Genomic DNA, 26,711 nt, shown 5'->3' on the forward strand with positions numbered 1-26,711 from the left:
TGCAAAAAAAAAAAAAAAAAAAAAAAAAAAAAAAAAAGAAAAAAAAAGAGGAACAAGAACTAGTGCCTCAGCTGCTCTAAACGGTGTTGTGGTATTTGAATATTTGCGGTGGTTGGGACTTCAGTGTGTTCCCCATTACAGCATCAATCACAGAGCCATAGAAGGTATTGTGCACACTTTAGAAATCCAAAAAAGGTCAAGACCTTTTTAAACCTATGTTTACATCCATTTAAAGACAGCTTGAAGAAAAGCAACTGTGCTCAAACGTAACGCAATATTATTTTTAGTAAATGCTAAAATACACTTCTAGCTATGAGTGATTGCTAGCTACATGGGAAATTCAATCTTAATTGAAGCTCAGATTGCTAATGTTAGCCACATATTACCTAGCAGCTCTGGGTATTTAGATGAAGCAAAACTACATTTTAGTTACACAAGTTCTTCTTGCAGTAGAGGGTTAAAAGGTTCTTTTGGCTGAGCAATCAGAGGCATAGCTGCTAATGGCTGCTCGTTGCTACACACAGACAACACAAAAATCACAGCTACTGTTGTCAGTGGCTACAGTCTGACACTAGCAGAGTCACCGGTGACACACTTGATGTCAGTTTTGGCTAAAATCCCTGAGTAATGCTGCTCTAATTCCTTCCCGTAAACTCTGCAATCACATGGTTAACTGGACGGTCCAGCTCAAAGTCAGAACACCACAGTGAAGAGAAGAGCTAATACGGAAAACAAAATAGCAAACACGAGCCACAAAAGGAAATTAAAACACAAAAGGAATCCAGTTTGTGTGTTTTCACCTACGCCAAAGTCTGTGTTACCCCACTGAGCCCAGATAAATGCTCCGGCGTGCCTGCAGAGACACAAACACTTTCTCTTTGTGTCAGCCAGAAAACTTTTCATAAAAGCAATAAAAAGCGGCCACTGGAGCAATTTACAGCCTGAGGGGTAGAGTCACAGAGTGCCAACAGAGTTTGAACAAGGGAACAGACAGGGTACTGCTGTCAGTGCACTCGCATCACACGAGCTAAAAAGCTGGAAAGCTGAAACTTAAAGGAAATGTGGAAGAGCAAGGCTCTAAATGTGTCGTGATACCAGCGTTAGATTTGGCTGAATTCACCGGATAATACGATTGCAAAGAACTAATATATTCAGTGTGTTCAGTACATCTGGTGTAAAGACCAGGACGTTATTAGGAAAGGGAATACGAGCAAAGCTCTGCCTGTACGGTGCCGTTGACCACACATGAAAGAGACTATGAGCCACGAGACAGGTGGTCTCCTAACACCACGTCGCCCAGTCTGTTGATGCCACACACAAATGCACGCACGCACACGGGAACAGAACAGCCTCTGTTTTATGCCAGCAAGTCACCAGATGGGCCATCTGCTTCCCTCCTCTGCCCAGCATGATGCCAGGCTAGTGGTACCCACTGATCGCAAGCCCAGTTCTCCACACACTTCTTGGCAGGCGGGCAATGTGACAGCCCCGCTTGTTGAAGATCAAATGCTAATCGCCGCTCGCTCTTGTTGCTCAGCAGCCACGTGTCTTACGAGAGGGGACTGTCAAGTCTGTACGCTAGATGGTCTGTGAGGAAAAGCATGCATCGAGCCTGCAAATGCTCCAGAAGTGTCTGAAACACTGTGACGCACTCCACCATCAAGATATAGAGAGAGAGGGGAAAAGAAGAAAACAAAAAAAAATCAGCAGTCAGGCAGGCGAATGTTTGGTAGATACCTCTCCTTTGTCACTACATAAGAGGACGGCGCTTTATAGAGAAATAACAAAGGAGAGCTAAACTCTTCAACCGCACGCCTGTACACTAACCTTCTACAGGTCTATGACATCACTCTCCAACTAAGTGGGCCACATCTCTGAGGGAAACACCCTCCTAATTTAGACTAGAGAAAGTGGGAGGTCTGTTCTCCGGCTGCCTGATAGCCAAAGCAGCATGATCTCATATGTGACATCACTCTTGACATGGAGTCCCAGAGAAATCACCATTTCAGAGGTCAACCTCTAGATATTTTTTTTTTCTTATTTGAGGGGGTTGGGTGCTGGGTTCCCCCTCTCCAACAATCACAGAACAAGAAATTGATCCACAGACATCAGAAGAGGAAGTGATCAGTGATGAGATAAAGGAATGTTGTGGCAGTATACCTGTGGAAGATATGCAAAGCACCAGGCTATTCTGATCCCTTTTATTCTTCCTGTAATATTTCTCATCATACTGTCAGCTCAGGTCAGATTGAAAAATGGAAACGGGGAGAAAGAGACATCCAACGATAACACACACCGTTAAACCCAAATACCTCCACAGTTTCCGATCCATTTTTTTCCTTCAGTTCCAACAACGCTTGATATGAAACACGTGAAACCGCCTATGTTGTGCAAGTAATCAAAGTGACACCAGCTAATCCAGGCAAGATGTTACAGGCAGTGATGAATTACACATTCAAGTTTCAGGAGTCTGCTAAATGATTTCCAAATCATGTGGGAGTTATTGGAAGCCAACAGATCTGCAACAGTGGACAAAATACATCCAAGGTCCTGTTACAGTGTAGCAACAGTACTACCTGTTATAACAAAAGCAAAGGTTGTAATGGAGGTCGCTGTATCCAAAATAAGGTTAAAACAAACATCTTTTACTGTTAATGAAACCGCACAATGCATTGCAAGCCTGACATCATAATACCCGGTGGACCGTCTGAATTGCAACTCCCGCAGGAAGTGCAGGGTGATTAAGCGAGACGTGGCTATTTAGGTAGGTGACTTACGCTTTTTAAAAAGGTCAGCAGCAGAGGTGTCCTGTCTGCTAAACGCTTGCCAAGATTGTGTTGTGGCCACCCCGCATGAGTCAGAGGGTTATGCTTGCTGATTCTGGGAAGTAAGACAATACCTTATGTCCTATTGCTCAATAAGCCCACTGAGGGATTTCTATGCAGGGACACAGTTGAGGACCTCTGGGTGGTGGAAGACACGTGTGGGTGGGAGAATGTCATTCTGTGTGGGGCCTAAGCGCTCTATCATAACCTTGGTTCCCCTTTCTTTGTCTCAGGAGAGTTATTGCTGAGAAGAGATCTAAGCCCTTTAGTGGAACAACAGGCTTAATGATTGTGTCCTACAGCACATGAAGAGGATTTTTCCTCTCCTCCAGCACTAAATCTACGGTTTATTTCAAATAAAGGAAATTTCCCGTTGGATGTGAAGCCATTATTTATACGTCAAATGCATGTTCAGTTAGAGACGCTGCACTGGAAGGTCAATGACTAAACTTATCTCTTTGCACAAATGAGTGCGATAGAAGGTTTATTAAGAGGGAAAATGTAGGGGGAAATCACCAAGTATGAACCTTACCAGTTGCTCATTTTGGGTCAAAAAGTAATTTTTTTTTATAAATCTTGGTCATACCATAATACTATAAAACGAAGGATTATTATGGTGTGAAACCAAATGATCAGTAGCTAACTTAAGCCTAACTTAAGTGCTTAGCCAAGGAGCTTGTAGTCTCACATTCAGACCCACTGCTTCATATTGCACACGATTTTAAGCAACTAAGATAGAGACTGAAAAGTTTACATCGACACTATAAAAAAGGACGTCCAAAACAAGCAGATTTTATGCAGCACAACCATTTAAAAGTTTCATTTAAGCTGCAAACCCAACAGCTCTCCCTTCATCCTACATAGGAATGCACTGATTGCGAAATTCTAGGCAAACACCGAAGCTTAAAAATAGAAATCTGGCCAACAGCCAACGTTGATATCGTCATCTTTGTTTATTCTACTTCAGTTGTTATGCAATGGCTCACTTTGTTCCAGAAGAACCAATAGATTTTCATTGTATGAATGAATATCACTGTTCTAAAGTCATGCAGCCCTTTATCACACCATCTTGGAACATTCAACTAGGGGAAAACTGATGTAACGCAACAGGTAACAGATGATGTGTATGGTTAAAGTGACCTGTCAACCACCAAAAGCTAGCATACCATTTTCAGCATGCAAGGTCAACATTATATCAATTTCCTGAAGCCAAATTTCTTAACACTGTCAGTTTCCAATGGTATAAAAGAGACATTACCAGCAAACGTCAGGCTTTATAAATCTGGAACCAATCAAGGTTTAGCATGTTTGCCGGGTCGAACGCTGGCTTGAAAGTTTAAACTTTCATTTCGTCACTTCTGTTTGCGGCAATCTGAGAAGACGGTACAAATGTTGGGAGAAAGGCATGTAACCAGAACCTAAAGAGGTGTATGAAGTGGAGCTCAGTGTTTTATCTTCACTCAGTCCAGTGCTACCAATCAGATTCCAGCGTAAGATGATCTTCCTCATTGATAGTGATGGCTCTGTTAGCTAGGAGATAAGTAGATCTGCCCTCCATTATCATCAACCGCACAGCAGTGGCTAAAAATAGCCAAAAGAAAGAGTGGTTTCTCCTGCCATCCACAATGCATCCACTCCCTGGATCACCAGACCCCTACTCACCACCCGAGAGAAATCTGTGCGATCTGTAAAGTAAGCTGTATTTTCCGTTACGAGGTGGCATGCTGTTACAAGCACATTGATTCATTGTGTTTCTCCACCCACAGGCAGTCATGCAGAGACAGCTCGTGGACTTAAACCCATTTCACGAGACAGAATGTCAAACAGCTGTGGTTCAGGAAGACTAAAGGAAGCGTTTCGGCTTTGCCAGCAAGCTGTTTATCCATGAAGAGCGTCTCGGTTCTGGGCATTTGATGCTCACAGAGGCTAAATAAGAGCGACAGTGAAGAATCCAAAAGCAAAGTGATAATTAAGTTCCAAGAGTCTCCCGAGTCATTTTTATTTAAAGTCTCTGCAACAAACTGCAAACTGGCCTCACTTCTGTTTATAGGGATAAACCATTACACATGGAAAAGAATGACACCTGCCTTGTGTAGCATTTTATATAACTGTGTACACACAAGCCTCAACATGTATAACTTAGTATGTAGACTTTCTGCTCTCTGGCCGCCTGTCCTTGCAGCTTCGGGCTCTGCTGCTGCTGACGGCATCGTCCTTACGGTCAAACAAGCCGTGCAGACAAAGCTCAATCAGGACAACTTCCTCTTGGTTTCTGGAGCAGCGAGGGCCGGACCTTACTGCACTTTCACAGATAAAGTAAGCTGCCCCAGACTAAGTCCTTCCACTTTGTCCATATATCTGCTTGTCGTAGGCTCACTTTACATTCGATCAGAGTCGTATTTTTGCCCCCCCGCAACTACATCGTGACAGAACATGTCCTAACATGTTGCAACTGTGTCCGAGATGAATGAAAAGAGGCTTAAATTTATCTATGCAAACTAGCAGCACGTAATGGTAATGCTACTCTTAGCAATGTGTGGCAAAGGAAGCACTACACACCTGTATTTGTCCAGCGTCAATCTGTGTTCTTTAAACATGACGTGTTAACACGAGCTGTGCAACAACTGTTATCTTGAAGTCGATTTACAGATTTTTCATGGATGTCTGGGTTTGGCTGGGTAAAGACAGAAAATAGTCTCAAAACCACTAAAGCATTTTTAGTCAATCTTTCCACTGAGGCTGTATATTTTTCCTTAAGCATGATCTCTTTGTATATTTGAATATATGCTGCTTTGGTTTGGATCTGCTTCCGAGTTCCTGCTGTGGAAATATGTTACTGCCACTATCAGGCTTTGCCGTAGAGTTGGCGAAATCCATGTGGCTTTTATTTCACTTTGCAAATACAGTACATAGAAATCAGGCCAAAGCCCTTTTTTAGTCACACCAGACGACACAGTCTTTGTTTCATTCAACCTCAGAGTAATTCATCAAAGCCTGAAATGCTTTTATGAGTCTTTTACTTTTGAATGATGTCTTTCACCAATCTACTAGAAAGACCTAGCAGAGCATGGTGACTTGCACTTCACAGCACCAACATGACCAACACGTTCACTTAAACTTCTTTAGAAAGAGTAACAGTGTTGGTATTTAAACATTTTTATTATGAGCCTTAAATAAAAACTGCAGTGCTCCTGAAAACTTTCTCTCTGCTCTGCGCATCAAAGCCAGGATTTTGGCTTTCAAGTGAATCTGACAGACATGGACTCAGCTCAGATTTTATGGGGAGTCTATTAAAGAATGATGGAAATCAAAAGGACAAAACTATAGCCGAAGCTCAATTCCACATTTTTAAACTGCACTCCTTTCCATTAACTGAACTGAAAAAGGTTTTCTTTGTCTTCTCTTTTGGTCCATCAGTCTTCACACAGTATCAATGTCTTAGACTACAACCTTCTTCAAACTCTGACTTCATACATTCATAGTTTAGATGTATATTATAAAAGCTGCCAAACCAACAGTTGGTTTTTGCAGTCAAACCAGATTTTTGAGAAACACATCTGAAACTGATCTGTTTACATTTGGTGTTTATAGATTTAAACAGTGCTGCACAAAATACCCCTTATTTCTTTATATTTTGCTTTGAAGGCTTTCTTGTAATTTTAAGTGGTCTTGAGCAACAGTTCTCCAGGCTTTCTGGAGGCCTTTTTAAAGTTTTTCTTTCGACATTGGTGCTTTTTCACAGATTTTCAGTCCAGTCCTTGTACTTTTTTTTTTGTTTGTTACATCACTTAACGCTGACCTATGAATCACTCTGTATACATGCAGTATAACAGATAACTGAATAACATTTTAAAATGGTATCTTCTGTTACTTTGTTACTACCAGCACACTGGAAAAACATAATTTGTTCCCCTTTCTTTAGCTGAATTCACAATAAAATGCCAAAGATAACACAGTGTGACAGGCGTAAAATAGTATTTTGGCACCAAGAAAATGATTCCAAATGAGTCATTTGCTGAAAACTTGGCATAATTCAGGATGTTGCGCAGTTTGTTCTTAAACATTTTTGACAAAACTGGACAACAAGAGGACAAAACAAGAAGCGGCAGAAGTAAAAACAATCTACAGCAGATGAACATGACCGGGAAGTCACGTCTTTACCAAATCCATCAAAGAACCTGACGCGTGACCTCAGAGATGCATCTGGACCTTGAGCAGATCCATCTACGGTTTGCTGAAGCCTCATCAGAAATGGCCTCAGTGGAAGAGTGGCTGTCAAGAAACCATTCTTAAGGAGAGGAGAGGCTATGTTACACAAGAACTGGACTGAAAAATCAGTGGCAACAGGTCTGGTGGAGTGATGAATCCAAATTTGAAAGCTCTGGTTCAAATTGTCAATATGTAGAGAGGGGGCCAGGACACAGGTACAACAGTGACTATTTACAGTACTTTTTTGCATGTTTGTGCATTTTAATAGATTGCTGCCCCCGCCGCACTTTCATTGCAAAATATCAAGAAATTAGGAGTAGCTCAAGATTTTTGCACAGTACTGTACATACAGTATGAAAGAGTTGTATAGAAATAGGAACAAATAATGGAGTTATTGTCTATTAACTTTGCAGCACTGCACTTCACAAAATAGATTGCGATTCACTATGAAGACAGTTTGACTTTGCACTGTCTGCTCAGCTGTGACGCTACTCTGCAACATGTGCTGCAGGACTCGCTGCAGAGTAGGGCTGTGCGATATGACCAGAATATCATATCCCGATAACGATATAAAATCACAAAAATTTAACATTTTCTGTAAATTCTGTGAATCTCGGGCAGCTCGACTTGTGTGAAGTGTTTCCAGCTGGGCGTCGTGTCCCTGGAGTCGAGTGTTTTAACCGATGCATGAAACGATACATTTTAGACATAAGTTGTAACGCCGCCGTTTCTTTGTGAGTATTTATTACAAGGCGTGCTGCGGGGAAAAGCCTGTTCTAACGTTTGAGTCTAAGGTTTATTTTTTTAGCACCTGACGGCTCTTTTTTGCTTTTCATCCATAAATAATCTGCATACTCTTTCACGTGATTCAGTTTATTTTGAAAAGTCTTAACAGGATCTTGAGCTTTATTGTGAAAGGTTTATGTGGAAAATAAACAAGCGGACACGCAAGGGTTTTACCGTCGTTGTTGCTAACGACAACGCATAAAAACAGGCGCTTGTCCATCCTTAGTGTGGTTATATTAAATATAAGAGAAAGAGATAACTTTAAGAAATTAATATAGACACTACAGTGACCATCAAAACGATGAAAAAAAATATTGCTGTAAACAGTTTATTTTGCGACACCACGAAACAAACGATAGCGTAAACTGAAACGATAGTCATCCGATATGTATCTTTATATCGAACAGCCCTACTGTAGAGTATTACTGACACAGGATTCTGAGCAGCTCTGCTGGATAAACTATGTGATTGTCACGACAAGCATCAGTTTCTGCATTATGGTCTGCAAAGGGAAAAGTTGTCTTGTTAGAAACACTTAAGAAAATACCAATAAATCCCTGACAGGCCATTTTGCTCTAGTAGGTTCCCGCCACACTCGGTGCCACTGGGACAACATTGCCTCGATAGCACATGCATGAACACTCGGTGAAAACAACAGCAGCCATATTATCACAGCTGGTAATCAAGCAATATAAAAAAATATATTAAAAAAAACAAGGATTCAAGAGAAACCAATCCTCCCATCTCTCTGTACTCTGTCATCTCTCTCACAGTAACCTTTGAAAGGCCAGCTTTTCCTCAGTGGGCATCTGGAAAGCAGTGAAGCTCCCGTGAATTTAGCATATGATAGCACGGGTTTACGGTCATCGTGGAGCGGACAGCGTGGGGTAAAGGAGGCCGTGATGCTGAACTAATGACCGGCAAAGCCTCCCGTGTGACACTAAGAGGTGACACCATGATGTTAAAAGGAGTGAACATAACTTTCTCATAAGTAAACTGCAGGGGGGGGGTGTCTTAATAATAATAATAATAATACAATCTGCATGAGCAAACTCTGTTGCACATGACATACTCCCATGCAGTTCTCAAAGGTTTTTCAGATTAAATGGGACGCTGTGAAACTCTGCTTAACAGACTTTCTACCTGTTTTTTTCCTCCTCCCTGACCTTTGTCCTCATTAGTCCCATCAAAATGCAATTAATAACCCAGCACGTTTGTGTCTGGCACCATTCACTGTGGGATTCTGTCCTCTTATCAGCACAGTGGTTTGTTTTGCTAGAGGCACGCCAGCCATATCTGTGGGTGGTTTCCACTTGACAGTTTGACTCTCACTTTAAGGCTATTCCTGAGCTCCAGGGCACGCCACAGCGATGATGAACTCATCCATCAGGGTGCCGCTCAGGCTCCTTCTCGTGAGTGCACTTCCAATTGATTTGATTTGATTTGATGAAGACGGTGGCCTCATTAGATCTAATTTAGCGCATCATCTCAGAGCTCTGCCATCTCTGGATGAAGCTCACCTGCATCCTCGTCGCTTTCTCACCGCCTCAGGAAGGCAGAAAAATCTCTTGGAAACCGAAAACAAAAGGACAGGAAACAAAAAAAAAAGTAACACACGAAGGACTTTTCAGGACAAGAACACTGAGGTTTCCTCTTTTCAAGAAAAACACCAGCTAAAGTAACCACAGTGAATCACAGAGGACTGGAAAACTGACAGCAGAGAGAGGGGAAGGACACGGGGTATGAATGACTCTACAATCACATATGATGGCACTGACTTTCCAGCAATCAGTCACATCTAAAGACATGCAATTTATGTCCTCAGACGTTGCTCAATCCAGTGATGTGCACTGGAAACGACCACTTAGCAAAAAGCAAACTTCCCCCCTCCCCACTATTTTCTTTTTGTTGCAACAGAAACAGTTTGTTGTGTCTTTAAAACTTTATTGTGTCTCTTTCCTTGTCCAAATCCAAATTCAGCATCATAACAGCCGCACTGAAATCACCTGGAGGCTCTCCAACTAACACTTTCCACTTGCAGGAAGGCCTACCTGTAAATGCACTGCACGTGATTTGTGTTACGAGCACTCACTTAAAAAGAACCCATAATAACATAATTAATATCTGCAAGTTTACTGTACTGTCGTGGAGTTTTATTTCCTATAAATGAGAAATAATAGTAACAAGAGGTGCTCCCAAATAAGGGGGGAAACCCCACAGTGGTTCTTACCTTGTTATCTGTGTGTGTCCATGATCCAGTTGCGGCTGCAGGATTTTTGAAAATGAACTGATTGTGGGCTGTAAGTTATCACAGACACGCGACAGGAAGAGCGGAAAAATCCTAACAGATGCGGAGAAAATCTTCCAAAAACAGTGAGCTGATATCCGGAAACTGCGCTCTGGACTAAGCGCAGAAATAACAACAAGAACAAGCTGCACTCAGGCGCAAAGATATTCTTCTTCTTTCAGGGGTGCATAAATCCAGAGTGGAGTGGACAGAGGGGAATAACCTGCAGTGGCCGATGTGTTTCAGAGTAAAGTTTTTTTTCTTCTTCTTCTTCGCCCTGCGCTTTGCTTGTCTCAACACACACTACGGAGAGAAGCGAGAGAGCCGAGTTTCACCCCGGAGCTGCGCCTCTGATGTCAGCAACAACGTGAGCTCCAGGAAGTGGTGACGCTGTCCGGTGGTGCGTTTCCACGGCAGCGGCTTCAAATCTCAGAGAGTACCGCCACACCGTGGACATCAGGGGCAAATACATATTTTCCTGTGCTCCTACGCTCTGTGTCGCAAAGTTCAGGTGGACGGAGGTGCTGTGCTATACTGCAAATACTACTATCGATCCAATGCCAAGTAAACACATGGAGCAGCAGTGATGATAGCAATGTCAATACTTTTAACTTATAAAGGCAGCTGACCTCTCCGGGCCACCGTACATTAATGCTGGGAGATACTGCAAGTTTTTGGTATTGATCTGATACCAACCTAACGTATAAAAGCAGCTTGTGTAGGGGAGGGCAGTGTTTATGACTTGTGAGATTAATCATCATCGATTTGCAAATTGTGACATTTTTAATTACCACTAAAACACTGAATTTTACATAGTTTTTAAATTTTGCCTGTCTCTAAAGCACTGTGGGTCCTCTTCTGTTGCTGTGTGTTGTTGCGCTATAACTGTGACATAATTAAAGCTACATGCAGAACTTAGAAGATAGAAACAAAGTATCAATCCTACTGAGTCAGATACCAATACCAGCCTTGGTATTGATTCATACATTTACATGTAGTGAGCAATATGGTGGATACAGCAGGTTATGAAGTTGGCATTAGGCATAATCAGATTGGACAAACTTCAACCATCCCAACCAAAGGAAGACGAGCTAAAATCCAAATGTCATTGTTTTTGGGGGGAAGTATTTATGCTTTTTTCCCTCCTGTTTGTTTCCTTTAATTAACTACATTGTGTGATTTTAATTGTATCCGTATGTCGATACATAGCATGCGGTAGAAAGGACAAAAATCGTGACACAGCTGTTGATGGGTTGAGGATTGCCACTTTAAAGGTTATGCAAGATGAGCAAGCATGAGTCTGATTAGATATATGTCAAATTTTCATATCATGCTGCTCTGTCAGGACTCCACATCTGGTGTGCAGACAGGCCAGCAGTGTTTGTCTCACTGTATCCATACTAAGCTGTTAGAAGTCTTTTTTTTCTATCCATCCAGACTTGGAAAACACTGATATTTGGGATGATATGAACTATTTCATATCCAGGTAAAAATCCCACTGAGAATAAAAAGCTCATTTTCAAGATCAATCTGGCAAAGTTTTGGTTTTAGGGGGTTTTTTTTGGTGGTGGTGGGGCAGTGATCAGTTCTCCACACATGCCTGCTTCATCAGTGCAGCTGAAGTGTTTCTAACTCCCCTCACTTGATCTCAGTGGGTTGACAGTGCCTGTTGACTGTCATCATAGCTCCATTTGAGCATTTTAAATTGTCAGATAAAGAGCACGAACACTTGCATCTGCAAACACTGTGATACTATTTTACCATTAGCATGAATAATAATCTGTATCTTTTCCCTGCATGTCAGCTAATAGGAGCACACACACGGCAGCACATTGCTAACTGGATTATAAGTATTACACCTCACTAAATGATCAAATGCTCTACTTAACCACACATCACTGACTATTTTTGCCTCTCATTTGATTGCTGAGCATTTGCATTGTGCATTTCATTTGTATCTTGGGGAAAAAAAGGCTACCTGTGTACCAAAAATTATTTACAATGGGCATAAAAACAAAACCCGGAGGGAGACAATCGGAATGACGAATGCTTAACTGACCTTGGCCCCAGCATCAGATTAGTTCCAAACAGCAGTGTTTTATTGTGATCAGACATGCCCTTGCTCTCTGTAAGACTGCTTCAGTGCAATGAATATCAATTGGACATTTGCATCTCTCTATGGATTTGAGTGCTTGTAGATGCTAAACTGTGCTGCAGATGAACACGGCATGCAGCTGTTATGAAGACTCACAGCCTGTGAGTGTGGGGGAGTTCACATGTTTTTTATTTGTTTTTGGTTTTTTTCTAGCATCACCTGAGAGAATTTTGGAGATCCGGAGGGTTCCCCAGAGACAAACCACATACTATACCATTATATATTTGAGTCATATACGCTTACATATAGGTCATAGTATATAACATAACCTTTGTCTATTGGCCATCTGCAGAAATATTAAAATCATACTAATATTCATGTGTCTCATGTGTAAAAAACCATGCAGAATGAATTTTAAACTGATTGCTGAGTATTGAACCTTTGCCTTTACGAGTGCTGGAAAAACCAGTTAGAATACAGTATATGTTTAATGAACATGTTTACATACTGGCGCTTATCCTTATACATTTTGCTAAGTGGTCTCCTAGAAAAATGGAAAAAATGCACATGCAAACTGTGGCTGATATCGATTTGTTGGGAATCAATGAGGCCTCTCTGTCAGTAAGAGGAGCACCTCAGGGAACCCTTAAAATACTGGGAAAGTCTTTTTTTAAAGCAATGTTCAAAGCTTTTCTAGTGTCTTTGGCAGTTTTCTGCTCTGGCTACTGTCTCTCGGGCATTTTGCATGGTTTTTAGGTCCACTGGGACTAAAATGGAGGGTTAGCTGCTGCCTCAAATTTTCCAGACTGCATAAGACATCTAAAAAAAACACAGAAGAGATTTCTTCCGATTCTCTTAATCTTTTGATGATATTATGTTACTGTAGATGATGAGATTTTCAAAATTTTCACAATTTTAAGTTGTGCAACATTATTCTGAAACGTGTTCAGAAATTGTAGATGCAATTTGTTTAGTGGTTTTTCTTTCAGATTGCTGAAAGGCTTTTGGGAAATGTTCTTTTTATACCCAGTCACGATACTGACCTGCTGTAAATGAACCGAATTAACTGTAAAATGTTTCTCCAGCTGTTTCTTTTTAGAACCACTTAATTCTTCAGCCTTTTGTCGGCACTGTCCAAGCTTTTTGGAGGTGTGTCGCTAACATCAGATTCAAAATGAACCAATATTTTTCTTAAAATTGTGGATTGCTGCAGTTTTAAACATTTCATACCTGTTCTATGATCTGTCGTGATTAAAATATGGGTTTGAACATTTGCAAACTACTGAATTCTCCTTTTATTTAGATTTTGAAGTTTACTAACTTTTTTTAAAATTGGAGTTGTATGATACATGTGAATGTAGCTATTATATAGCTATTTCACAATGAAGTGGCCTCAAGGCTATGTGCCAACAGAAGCCACATTGCTGTTTTACTGGATAAATCACTAATTAATATTTAAACACAGGAAGTTGGAGTTTGCTACTGCGAGTCTTAACATGCTGCATCTTTCTGTCTGTATCTTTTCGTAATTAAATGTCTTTATGAAAACAGTCATGACTTAGTGTTCGCTGCAAGCACTTTAATGCCGTTGTACATAAAGAATAAAAGAAGAGCAGAAATTACCTTTTATATTTATTTATATTCTTACAGATCAACTATAAATAAAGAGATTCAACACCTTTAGCTTATTTAGCTCGACCTGTACATTTCATCAAAGGATCCTGTTCCCCGGAGCTGCAGCGTGACAGACGTCTTTATGAGAGGAGACCGGATAACCAGGAGAGTGCTGAACTCTCTGTCGTCACTGAAACACACATAAACACACTTTGAACGCGTTACATAAAGCTAGCTGGGTATTTTTTACTGTTTACGATTTCAATAGTAAAAATTCTTTCGATGGTTTGCTGCATTACCCGGGAGTGAAGCTGATCTGAAGACATTGGCTGCTGCTGGTGACGCGGTGCTCCTTGGACCCGAGCAGTCCAAAGTCAGGTGTTACTCCGAACACATGGGAGTCCCCTTCAACTGACTCTGCACAGGGTGAATGACACGAGTAAGGCTGACATGCTATGCAAAGCAATTTGGGCTTCACATAGAAAGATAGATTTCTAGGCAACATAGAGGTTACTGATTGATTTGTGATTACTTGTAATAGATTTCCAGAACATGTGGGCTCCACAGCTGTACAGATTTACTTCTCTGGTTTGCGTCTGGCCCACATAGCAGAGCCCAAAGTCGACGCTGACAGCAGATAAACGCAGTGTTGGAAGATCCAGATGAGCGCAGAGTGGCACCGTCTGCACAGAGCAAATAGACTATGTGAGGTCATATAGCAGCTCCCAACCGAGCTGTTATACACGCATTGAACAGATGTCCCTAACCTGCAGGGTGTTGTTGCTGTAGTGAATCAGGAGATTCTGCTCGAACCTCAGCTTCATCTGCCCGTTTGCACCGTGGATCAGCTTCACCCCAGGAGGGATTTCCTCATCTGTCTGTTCCACATGGTCCAGAAGAGGCAGGGAACAGTGGAAGGCCACTTTCACCTAGTATTTAAACAAAAGAGGGCAACACTTACAAATAATTGTGTAAATCAAATTCTAATGATGCTGCTGCATCCATGACTCATCTCACCCGCATGCTGTGTTGTGGCTTAAGCACTAAAGACTGATTGTCCCCAGACGGAGGATTCCTGGAGGTGCTGGTCGGGCCTTTGGGTTTTGGTTTGACCACTGAAAACGGAGGCTGAGTCCCCAGGCTGAAGTGCAGGGGCATCTCTGAAGTGTTTTTCAGCTGGAAGCTTTGTGTGATGTCAAATTCACGCACTACTATCTGCAAAAAAAAAAGAAAAATAGACTGTTCAAAATTAACTTGGGACAAACATCTCATGTGTGCACTTGCATGTCAGAGCACTGGTGATTAGTGTTGTACACTTCTCAGACCTACCTCGTTGTCTGAGTTTGCCATCAGTAAATCACCGGCCGAAGCACGAAACTCCAGCACCCCATCGTCCTCCTCCGCCTGCACTAAAAGCCTGCAGCGACAGGAAGTCAAGAGGAAGATATGCAACTTAATCAGACCACCTCTGAGCTGCTTTTACCTAACCTCAGCTTATTTTAATTTAAGAAACATAAATTGAGCAGGATGCATTACGTGTCCGGGTGGGGATAAATAGCAGGAATATAATTGCTTACGCTGCAGTCTGAACGGCTGCTAGTAGATCCACTCTGACGGGCTCTAAATCCAAACCCTGAGCCCTCCCAACTTTACCGGGAACACAAGCAGCCAGCTGAATTACACACAACAATAAAGTATAAGGATTTAGGCTGGATCACTGTTATCTACTGTTTGCATTTCCCAGGATTTAACATTGAATCACAACAGCTTACCTCGGAGTCTAGGTTCATAAAACCCAGAGCCAAGCCGACACATCTGGACTTACGAGCAGCCCCAGAAAGGGTCAAAGGAGTAAAAGACACATGGATGGCTCTGCTGCTCTTTGCTGGAATCACCTTGAGATTTACAAAGAAAAGCATCATTACTCAGATGAAATAACAGACAACAAGCACGTGGCTAAAATCCTCCGACCGTACTATTTGTTGCGGTGTGATGCAGAAGGGGTAATCTGAGAGGTCGCCCATGTGAGGCCTGATGTGGACAGATATGAGTTTTTTCTTTCCAAGAGAGGGATAAAGACAAGTCTCCTCTTCTTCCCCACGCTCATCTTCAGACATATATTCTTCCTCTTCCACATCCTGAAATCAATACAGGAAAGCTAGGTTGAGCCATTCAAAGAAGAAAATGTGCGTTTATGAGGTTTTCCCACAGGATGTGTGGTAAAATCTTTAAGCATCTGCATCATGGTGTTCAATATATACTCACAGTCAAGCTTTGGAGACAAGCACTTGTTTCCTCAGAAACTGTGGTGCGTGTTTTTTCCCATGCTGTTTCATTGAAGCTAGAAAGCCTCAGCGCGCTGCTCAGCACCTCGTTGCCATCAGCATCTTTAAGGGGGAAAGCGTCTCCAAACACCACCACAAAGTCCAGCAGTTTACCGTCGTTCTGATCTACGTTGTAAGTCTCCCAGTCCAAACGAATATCTGTCACCCAGCCGACATTTACATTATATCATTTAGAACTTATTTCTTCAAGCTGTATTTATGTCCTACGGGCAAGTGCAATTCAAAGTGCTTTCCAGTTGACTGATGAGCAGATAATAGGATTTCACAATGGCAAGGACAGCACTCTCAAAAGCACCGAAAGCCACTCGAAAACACCTAAAAGCGCCAAAACAGCAGCTACCAGTAAAGCTCTGTTTATATACATATATATATATATATCGATCTATTAAGCTCTATTATAAATCCCATTTGATATTTTTTATTCCAGTAATAAGCTGGAATGCAGTTAGTCCCTCAGACAGGAAACGAGAGGGTCATTAAGTCCTTTTCCAGCACACAGTGTTTACTGAGAACACTTACCAAACATGGTGGGATTGTTGATGCGAAGAGAACGAGAAACGGTGTCACCACCCGATACATGAGTGCCAAACCTAATGATGAGGAGAGGTATTTCTCATTAAATGAGATAGCCGCTCATTAAAAATACCCAAATATAGGTATAAATAGCTGGGGAAAAGGACTGTGGAACAGACTGTATGATTGGTCCCTGGTTCTGATCCTGTGCTCGTGGGCCCGTCATCTGGAAGTAGAGGGGGCAGCCTTTCACTGTCATATGGATGGGAATAAGCACAGGCTTGAGATCCCCCACCTGGATCAAAAATAAAGTACTGAATTAAAATAAAGAAAGAGGCCATTTAGATTCACCATAGAACTCAAGACACACTGCACAATCACTCCCTGCTTTATCCACAGTTTACAAAATGAACATCAGTGTGTACTAAATGACACCATAAACTCATCAGGAACATGTTTTCTGAGATCGTAGAGCAGAAAACAGGTGTCGCCACCTGCTGGCCATTAAAAGAAATGCAGATTTAAGGTAGTTCTACAATGGCTTTACCTTTTAAGACTTAGTAGCTACATCCATGTTTTATATCCAGTTTATTACATCAGTTACATCACATTTATTAGCTTAAACTGTGGCAACATACTTTGCATATGAGGTGGTCTGTGTACTCCCCCCACATGTCAGTGTAGGCAGTCACGTCCACAGCCCGACTCTCAAACGCTCCGAGTGTCCCCGTGTGTGGCGTGACAAAAAAAGCGGCGCCTTTTCCATGAGCCAGCAGGCTACTCACAAACTCTGGCAACGAGCAAACAAACAGAGTCAGTTCCTTGTTTCTTTATATCAAAAGCACAATCTGAAGATGATGCATACCCTCGTGTGCTTTTTCCTCTGCTTTCTTAGCTTGAAGAGAGTGGAGCGGATTCGTGACGTATGCAAATCTGCGATTAAGATGCAGCCAGTGTCAGATTTTCTGTCAAAGCAGAGTTATACTTTGATCAATAATTCAGCTCCCTTCACCTTTTCTCTGGCTGCTTATTTGGCTTCAAGGCATGGCAGGTGAAATATTCTGCCTCTACGGTAAAAGGAGCCGGGATAGCAGTTTGATTGGTTATCAGTAACTGCTTGCTAACAGCACTCTTCAAAATGACACCATCTCCAAACTCAAGTACTGGTGTTGAAGGACTCTGACCATTTGGACTAGAACGAGAAAAAACAGTTTTTTCAGTATCTGAAACGGAGTTATTTGATGCAGTGGATTTTTAGATGCAAGACTTTAAGGCAAGTTCACTACCAGACACCGGGCACACTGTAAGACACACTGAGTTTCTTGGGTTTGGCCACAATTCCAACAACAAGAGGGGAGTTCATTCCCTGGACTTCACAGACAGCAGCAACCTCGGTCAGCTCGAGCTAGAAGAAAAAAGGTGAGACTTTTTTCTTTCAAACTTTAGGTGTGTTCAAAAAAATGCTGCAACTAGCACTTACATCTGTGTGAGCAGTAAAAGTCACTGTGATCTCCATGCTGACTTTAGGTCCCAGAGTACCAGAGGAGGGGTCAAAGGTGGCTGAACACAGTGAAGCTTGTTTGCCCTGCAGCTCGGCCTGTTCAAAGCAACAATAACTATTAAAAGACAAGCTCGATATAGCCCACATGCCCATGGAGAAAGATCTATTTCCCATTAATAATATGTACTGAAACAACCTTTTCCTGCATACGCTAGTGCAACTTAATACAGTGAATGTTGTGTTGCATACCAGCCAACTGAACTGTGATGGCAGCAGGGTCTGATTGAAAAGAGTTACGGTGCCTGTGGCAGAAGCTCCAACATAAAGTTCAGGGAAGGACAGCGTGCAGTTCAGAAGACAGACGTCGGACGACTGCACGTCTGCTCGCACTGACAGGTGACTGTAGGGAACACACAGGTAGTGCTGTTACTTACTCACATCTTATTAATATGGTTAATATGGTTTTTGTGGATCGTATTCTAGACTAAAAGGAGGAATCACATTGTTTTATGTGACTGTGCTTCCTTACCATCCTGTCCCATTTTCCACAGTCAGTTCCAGCTCAGTTTCAAACAGCTGGCAGGAATGTGGCTTAAAGAGCACGTCCACATTGCAAGAGGCCAAGGGAGGCAAGAGACCCCTGCTGGGTTCAACTGAGATCTAAGCAGCAACACAGATTGTTTAGATGGAGTCTCTTCATGAACAGAATGAACAGTCAGCCTAGCTTTCATTTTATCGTGTTTCCTATGTACCTGTGAGTCTTGATGCTTTCTCTCCAGGATCCAAGAGGCTTCCAGCTGGGTGGTATTGGTAAGGAGCAGGGTGGTCTGAGTCTGTTCTCTGGGTCTTATGGGTCCAAAGTCAATGCTGGGCACATTGAGAGTCACTGTGGGGCCCTGTTTAACACCACCAAATGATAGTAATGTCACAAAAATAGACGCTACAGTAATGCATTTATGCTGTGTGGTTCAATCTTACTTTGAAGGAGACTTCTACAGCCAGAGTGACCGGCTCATGGTGGTGCTGTATGTGGCAAACCAAACTAGTCACAATATTCTCTGCTTTCCCTCCCGTCACAGTAAGACTGAAGTCAAAACATTCATTCTCCTCTGGATACGGCCCAGTAAAGAATTGTCAAGCCAAAAAACAAAAAAGATATAAACATTTAAAAATTATACTTTTTTGCACCATTAAGCAGATCAACTCTGTAATGCACCTATTCTGCCAGACGATGGCTCCACTTCTATTACATGACAGCTGCTGTTAATTCTCTCCCATTGAAAACAGATGAAGGTTTTGCTGTGGTTCCACATCTGGTGCACGTACAACACAGAAACAATAAATTCATTAATAATAGCGATGTGGGAGCAGAATGACGTGATTTAACTCCACTATTAGAAACTAACCTTGAACTGCCTTGAAGTGGGTGTGCAAATAAAAATCTCTCCGGGGATCACAATGGCGTAAGGCTCTAGCAAGATCTGATAAGGCTCCGCTGACCCCTTGACCTCTATCTCCATGATGATGACGCTTGTTACCTTGGAGCCAGGCTGCACGGGCTGAAGGATGCTATATCTCCCCAAATTATACAATTTGTTAGATACAAGAAATAAAAAATGAACAAGGCAGGCATTGTTTAGTAAGCATCATGTGTGAGAGCTTGTGATTTTATTTTGTTATATTAACATTTATCAACCTGCTGTCAGAAGGCTCTGGTGGCAGCTGGGGGATGTCTCTCAGGACTAAGTGGCAGACACTGTGATAATCCTTTAACTTGAGAAAACACATTCTTCATTCAAGAAATGCAACATTGTTTACCACAATGATACAATGATTGCTGGATTTATTTATTTTTTTCAGCTATTTATCCCAAGTCCTCTTTACCTCTTTAGGACAAAAGATGAGCAGATACTCTTGGTCCTGGCAGGGAGCCAGGATGCCTGTTGAGGGGCTGACATGGAAAACCTCGTCTGTGGCCAAGTGGAACTGGATATATGAAGCATCAGGGCTTTCCCGTGGAAGCAGAGGATGCAAGTTGGGCTTCATGATCTGCCAGTGAAAAGGAAGCTCCAAGTGGCTTTATTCCGAGATGAAGAAAGGAGAAAGAAACAGACATAAAATGTGTTATTTACTGATCTCTGAAAGGAATTTTGCTGTTGCAAAAAACTACAACACAGAGTCAGAAACAGAGTTTATTAGCATTTCATTATTCCATCCGGGAAACTTCAGCAATGTTAATACAGCTAGTACGGGTGCTTGAACCCTATCTTATGTTACCCTGTGGCCAAAAATTTGAAAAGGAAGAGATTTGCTTATAAAACACATGAGACGTGCGACTCTTACACATTGTTTCTGATGACAAGCTTCTTCTGTTGCACAGAGTGAGGGTTGCATGGGCTGAAACGGATAAAGTGCTCTGCAGTAAGGTCACGCACCTCTCCAACCACAGGAGGCTCCTCCCCCCCAGACACCAGCTCCAGTGCGATCAGCTGGCCCTCACCTGAGAAGCAAACACACATTACACACAATGCATAATTTATTGCGGAGCATAGCTCTTAGCAATGCCTCTTGTTGGGATTTACCTTCAATGGAAATGTCTTTCACCTGGCAGTTGTCACACACAACAGTGAAAACCTGGCAGCTCTTCTCAGCGGTGGTTGGAAAGAAAACCACCTGTAAATCCACATTAACACATTTTTTTTTACATGCTCAGTTTCCATAGATACAGTCAGCTGATTAGAAGTCAGAGGTGGGGGAACTGAAAGGAAAAAACAAAGAAGAATTGAATTAACATATTACTCTACCTGATTTTAAATCCAGACTCACCTCAACAACAGTGGCCTCTCCTGGCTCCAGTACAAAAAGGGAGGGACTGACAGCAAAGGGTGGCTGCTCAGAAAAGTATGTTCTGGCCAAAGACTATATAAAGAAAATTGGAGCTAATGAGAATGAGACTGAGCTGTTTGGTTGCAGAAAAACTGAATCAAAACGTTGATATATTTATATGTGTCAGTTTTTTACCCTAAAATTTGAAGCTGGCCACTCGTCCTTGGGAATAATGCAAAAGGTCCCAGTGCTGAGGCCCACATTTTGGCACAGAAACTCAACAAACTTGACTCCTCCAATGAGACAGTAACCACAGTCCAGGACTCTTGGTACTGAAGAATAAGAGGGAAGCATATCAGCAGTACATCGGCAAATGAAGTAACTAATGTGCATAACAACAAAATTGGTGGGGCAGATTGCAGTGAAAACATACAGGTGAGAATAGGAGGAGGTCTCCATGCCTCAATCGGTACCACAAATGGGCCCTCCGCCTGGGTCTCCACCACTATAAAGTCCTTGTAGTCTCCCAGGGAGTCTGGAGCAAAACGCAGCGTGTACTTACAGCTCATCCCCGGGGCAACAACGCCCCCTTCACCAGGGAATCTCCCTGCCAAAACGTATCACAATGACAACAAGCTGAATTTTGTGGGGTACTGCTTATCTTCAGATAGCTTAGTGTAAGTTAAAACGTGAGGTTAATATTGGCATACAGAGGAGCTGCTGTCTCCACAGGAATGCTAAAACTGTATTCCAAAATGAAAACTTTTTTTTGTGGTTAAAGCTCTGTGGCATTCCTGTTTAATGCAGTCACTTACACTTTGACACACTTGCTTATTTCCTCACCACATCAACAACAAGAAAATATGCACCATCCAATCAGAACCAAAAGGAGCTCACCCAAGCCAATAGAGAAGTAAGGAGTGGTAGGAGGGATCACTCGGATGTGGCGGCTTGAAGAAGTCACGTTTTTAAGCTCCAGTGTAGTCTGAGACAGGAAAGGGCAGGGCAAGGGCTTGTTACAGTGCACCAATTCACAGAAAAAGGAGGATTCCGTTTTTGTCTGGTTATAAAAGCTCTGAAACACACCTCATAGATGTTTCCCACACTATAGTCGGTGAAAACCACCACTGAAGGTTTTGCTAGGAAGACTGGAATCGGCTCCTCGGCGGGGCTTTCAAAGTAAGAGTACAAACACAACCGCACCTGAGCATTGTGTGTATTCACAATAAAGACAGGCTCATGGGAAGTGAAAGATAGGAAACAATCAGTTGTGGCTTTCAGTCACACTACAACACACAACACACATAATAGTCAGCTTGTCTTTTTTTAGAGACGCTTGGCTGTACCAGCAGAGTTTATCTATGTACAGTACATATTGATTCTGTGTGTGTCTAGCAGAGTGTGGGGACGTGCATTTGATGTAAACAGCCTGACTGCATTATGTGAGACTACATCATGTTCAGAGTATCAACTTACACATCTCTGCTATGGCACAAAGGGGGTACAGCTGTTTTCCACTGAGGTAAATGATACTCGTGTTTGCTGTGGATATTGAAGGGGATTGTCTTGCCTGAGCTTCCTGCATTTCCCATGCAAAAATGTCCTATCAGCAATGTGCCTTAACTGTACATGCTTCCTTATCACAAAATGATAAGGATGTCCCTTGAAATTATTAAAAAGCCTTTTATTCTCTTTAATTACCTTTTCTTTTTAGCGCCTTTGCTCTCAGGCTCTGCCTTCCCTTTGGTTCTGGGCCTGATGAGGGACGTGCCGCCCTGCTGAGAATTTAGGGGAAGGAAGCGCGGATTGCGAAGGAAGCTCTGTCGATCTTTCAGCTTCAGAAGTTTCTCCCAGCCATCTGCTCGATCCTTCACACTTGGCTCACCCTTCCATTTTGGCTTAGGCTTGGTCTGGTTTGGCTTGGAAGATGATTTTGATGGAATTACATTTTGAATTTGAATGCACGTTGTTCCCAGTTTGTCTTTTTTTGCTATTGTTTAACAACCTTTTTATCCAATCATTATTATTTTTGATTGTATTTGGAGAAGAAACACAAAAATTGAATTAAAATACCTACTCGACCTTTGCCCAGGAAAAAGGGATCAGCAGCGATATATAAAGATCTTATCAATCTCCTTACCTCCCTTTGAGTTTCCTTCCTCCTTGGGGTGTCTGAGCAGGACTCAAAGGTCACACTGTGGTCTAACTGGATGTCTACAAAGCCCGTCTTTTCTGGGCGGCGAATGACTGTGTAACCATCATCCTGAGGCTTTCGGGACACATGCATGGTGAAGGCAATGGTCGGTTTGGCAGGATTCCACTTTTCTGACAAGAAAAGAACGTTTGTAGCACCGAATTACTGGCAACTAATAAATTTAAGATAAATGTTAAAGAGGGTCAGATACCTGCTGCTGGTGCTCGTACATGTGGTTTTTGTGTAGCCAAGTAATCCTTTGGGGAAATCAGATTATTCATTTCAAGAAGATCTTCATCCACACACCAGGAAAAGGCTGATTTGACTGAAAATAGGTATAAAAATCAAATCAAATGAGGCATTCTGAAAACAAATAAACACATGTAGATGGTGGGGTTAAGCAAGCATGATGAGCTCTTTGGTACATGAGTGCAGAGATACATACAATCTCAGTGCATCAGTACCCTCATCATCTTTTTGTGTTCTTATTCTCACCTTCATTACTACTCTCTCATTTCTCTGATTTATTCTTAGTGCCGATTGGTTGCAGAAGGCTCACCACACACATATAAACCTAGACAACTCAGTGGTGGTCAGCAACTAGTGTCTTGGTCCCTCATTTCTCATCCCTCAACTCCATGAGCACTGACTTTATCTTTCTGTTATCAGCTTTGTTTACTAAGTATAGTTGAGTTTGGAGTTACCAGTAGACCTGTTTTCTGTTGCGTTTCTATTACTCTAGTTTACAAAAACTACTAGAAGAGAAGCCTGAATCCAATAGCCCGCTGTGTGGTTGGTTCACAGACTTCTTCTTCTTTTGTTTGTTTTAGCCGGAGCTCCCACCTCTTGTTTGTAATTTCATGATTGAAATCTTGTTGAATGCCACCAGCGTCATGACATCTTATATGTTAGGTTCCTTTGAGCCATACATTTAGGGACAGAAACACTAGTATATTACAGCAATATAACACAGTTATATTTTTAAAAGTTTTTAAAGTTTTTAAAAGTATCTCACCTGTAAGCAGTTCCTGATGATCACAGACATCTCCTGCTGTCGCCTTCATTCTCTCATAGGCCTGGTTTTCTTTGGCTGCAGCACATGCACTGGCCTGAATCATGTGATTGTCCAGCATGTCAACCTGCTTAATACGCTGTTCATACTCCGAATGAACCTGTGTGGCAATAGGGGAAAAATAACACTGTATTATTCTTCAGCTGACTTTTGACAGTGATTTTTTTTACAAGTTGTAGATGAGTGTATATGATTACCTGTTGGAGTTCTTCAACGTATCTGTCATGATAGCTGCCTCGTACACGTTTTGTTTGAACTAGGTTGGACACAGTGTCTTTTCTAATTATGTCGTTTGTGTAAAGATGCTTAAAGATGCTTGCTAGTACATACGAAATATTCTGGGATACAACAAAAGAGAAGTTAGCTTTTTCATTAGTATTATTATCATTAGTTTTGATGTTTCCTAGACATTTAAAGGTGTCAGGTGGATCTTACCTGGGATTTTCCACACGCGGGTCTGTGAGTGTTCACAGAAGGGTCAGCCCGCAGCTTTCCTCTGGTCTCCGGCTCCTCTTCCATAGCTGACACGTCTACTGTAGCTAAATGGATCATGCCAAATGTTACAGAGGTGTTAGTAAGAAAGAGACTTATTCGTAGCTTAGATTAAGTAATTTATAAACTGGTGTCGCACCAGTTTATAAATTACTTCATAATTTGTCAGCCATGTTTTCTTACATGGGGTTGCTATAGCAACAACCAAACTTCCTTCTAGACAGGAATTTACGTTTTAGCATTTTTATATGTAAATTTAAATTATATATTATTGGTAGTAGTAGTACTAATTCGTGTTAATATTAGGACGACAGTTTAGTTTAGTTGTATTGAAATCGGTTCAAATCACTTCTAAGTATCTTCTTCTTCTCTGCTCCCTTTAGACTGCGGTCAAGTGAGCAGCACTCACATGTGAAGTAACGGTCAAGCCAGCCGTACCGGTATGGGTGCCGACTGGCTTAAAAACACCTGAGTCTTCTGTATCCTGCCATTTATCACTATTTTGCTACTCGATCCACTTCCAATTTTGAAATATTTGCAATACGCCCAACCAACGCAGTGTCGTCAGTGCAGGGGCGGATCTAGAGAAATTTTCTTGTGGTGGCATGGAAATCAAATGAGGTGGAAAAATCAAAGCGTTTTTTAAGCACATAATGTAATCTATAACTTAATTATTTTCTGTATCCCACATAATTAAACATCTCAGTTACAAAAAATAATAAATAAATATGTATCCCAATAAGTATAAAATCCAGAAAGCTACACAACATGGGGCGATTCATTTACAAACACAAGTCTAACTTGGGTTTCACACTGTTTTCTGTTAGAAAAATTCAAATTGTTGCTTACATTTACACAAAATGTCAGAAATCTGCACTGTCATGAACAAATGTTTTTCATCATTTGCTGGGCTGAGGTCTTTTGCACCTGCAAATTGTCTTATTTCATTAATAACCTCACTGGCACACAACAAAACAGCAAATACATTACACACTGACTATGTCTGTGAAGGTTCTCAGTCATCCAGTCTTCAAGCAACTTAAAGAAGCTCCTTAGACTACACACTGACTACACAAGACAACACAATGTACTAACTACACACTCTCAACACAACTGCACAGCTATCTATCATTTCAAAACTCTCTCACTCGTTAGCTCTTGTTGCCCAAACTCCCCAAACTTTCCCCTCTTCCTCAACAACCAAATCCCGCATGTTGCCATTTTTTTAACAGGTCAACATGGTACATTTTTCCACCAATAGGAAAGAGGTGGCTTTTTTTCTTTCTTTACTTTTTTTTAACCGCTTATAAAAAAAATTAATCATTGCTCTGGATTTAGTGGCCTGTCATTAAAATTTTAAAACTGATGTACTTTGAAGTAAGAACTTTCAACACGAGATAAAATAGAGACTCAGGGTGGCTGCAGCTTGTTGCTATGTCAGCTTCACATGTCGGTCATGTGATTTGGAGTTGCAGCACACAGAGGGTTAATAACACTCACTCACAACACTCATAACACCATTTGTTAATGGTGGAAGGGGGGTACAATTATGCAATATATTCAATTTTAGAATGTATATTCAGCTGTAATTGTTGCTGGGCTCAATGTGTTAATGTTGGGATAGAGTTTACTATTAAATTTCTCTGAAAGCATCCAATTCATTGGGCTGTGAGCTGGAAGGGTAAGAGTGAGGGTAAACTACAGTAAGAATCCAGTGAAATATTTGTGCCACCCTTTGTAGTTTTAGTTTAAAGCCGGGACCGGGATTGCTCAGTAGATAGCATGGTCGCCCCACAATCTGAAGGACGGGGATTCGTTTCCACTGAACAGCTACGCTGAGGTACCCCCGAGGAAGGTACCATCCCTACACACTGCTCCCCGGACGCCTGGTTAGTGGCTGCCCACCGCTTCACTGAGTGAATGGATTAAATGCAGAGAGAGTAATTTCCCCA

The 26,711-nt window shown here is 41.8% G+C and overlaps 2 protein-coding genes across 7 annotated transcripts in view; both read right to left on the reverse strand.

Moving 5' to 3' along the window:
* map3k22 (mitogen-activated protein kinase kinase kinase 22) overlaps nt 1-10,473 on the reverse strand; it is a 40,225-nt gene extending 29,752 nt beyond the window's left edge. For both annotated transcript variants that reach the window (XM_005912310.3, XM_005912309.3), the window contains exon 1: nt 10,051-10,473. The gene's annotated coding sequence lies outside the window, so the exon portion shown is untranslated. The remainder of the gene's footprint in view (nt 1-10,050) is intronic.
* A 3,348-nt stretch (nt 10,474-13,821) lies between these two features.
* Nucleotides 13,822-25,315, reverse strand: dlec1 (DLEC1 cilia and flagella associated protein). Of its 5 annotated transcripts, none has more exons than XM_042220357.1 (39): nt 25,198-25,315; nt 24,703-24,806; nt 24,465-24,605; nt 24,211-24,367; nt 23,407-23,520; nt 23,142-23,326; nt 22,703-22,920; nt 22,088-22,172; nt 21,899-21,986; nt 21,435-21,608; nt 21,197-21,333; nt 21,002-21,094; nt 20,758-20,848; nt 20,519-20,675; nt 20,060-20,252; nt 19,872-19,948; nt 19,582-19,750; nt 19,392-19,488; nt 19,154-19,284; nt 18,928-19,071; nt 18,705-18,835; nt 18,425-18,575; nt 18,155-18,271; nt 17,961-18,079; nt 17,687-17,866; nt 17,540-17,607; nt 17,313-17,464; nt 16,854-16,969; nt 16,681-16,751; nt 16,082-16,299; nt 15,793-15,954; nt 15,589-15,711; nt 15,394-15,488; nt 15,146-15,233; nt 14,834-15,031; nt 14,584-14,745; nt 14,349-14,499; nt 14,116-14,233; nt 13,822-14,006 (listed from the first exon to the last, which is right to left on the reverse strand). In XM_042220357.1, exons 2-39 carry the CDS (start codon nt 24,784-24,786, stop codon nt 13,892-13,894), a joined length of 5,070 nt encoding a protein of 1,689 aa, XP_042076291.1. In that variant the 5' UTR covers nt 24,787-24,806; nt 25,198-25,315; the 3' UTR covers nt 13,822-13,891. The 5 variants fall into 5 exon arrangements, with proteins under 5 accessions (XP_042076291.1, XP_005912366.1, XP_005912367.1 ...); XM_005912304.3 differs by having other exon boundaries at nt 25,169-25,315; XM_005912305.3 differs by lacking the exon at nt 25,198-25,315 and adding an exon at nt 24,943-25,132.
* Between the last annotated feature and the right edge of the window lie 1,396 nt (nt 25,316-26,711).

The sequence above is a fragment of the Haplochromis burtoni genome, unplaced genomic scaffold (genome assembly GCF_018398535.1).
Source record: "Haplochromis burtoni strain Fernald_Lab_line unplaced genomic scaffold, NCSU_Asbu1 Contig_1, whole genome shotgun sequence".
NCBI classification, from domain to species: Eukaryota; Metazoa; Chordata; class Actinopteri; order Cichliformes; family Cichlidae; genus Haplochromis; species Haplochromis burtoni.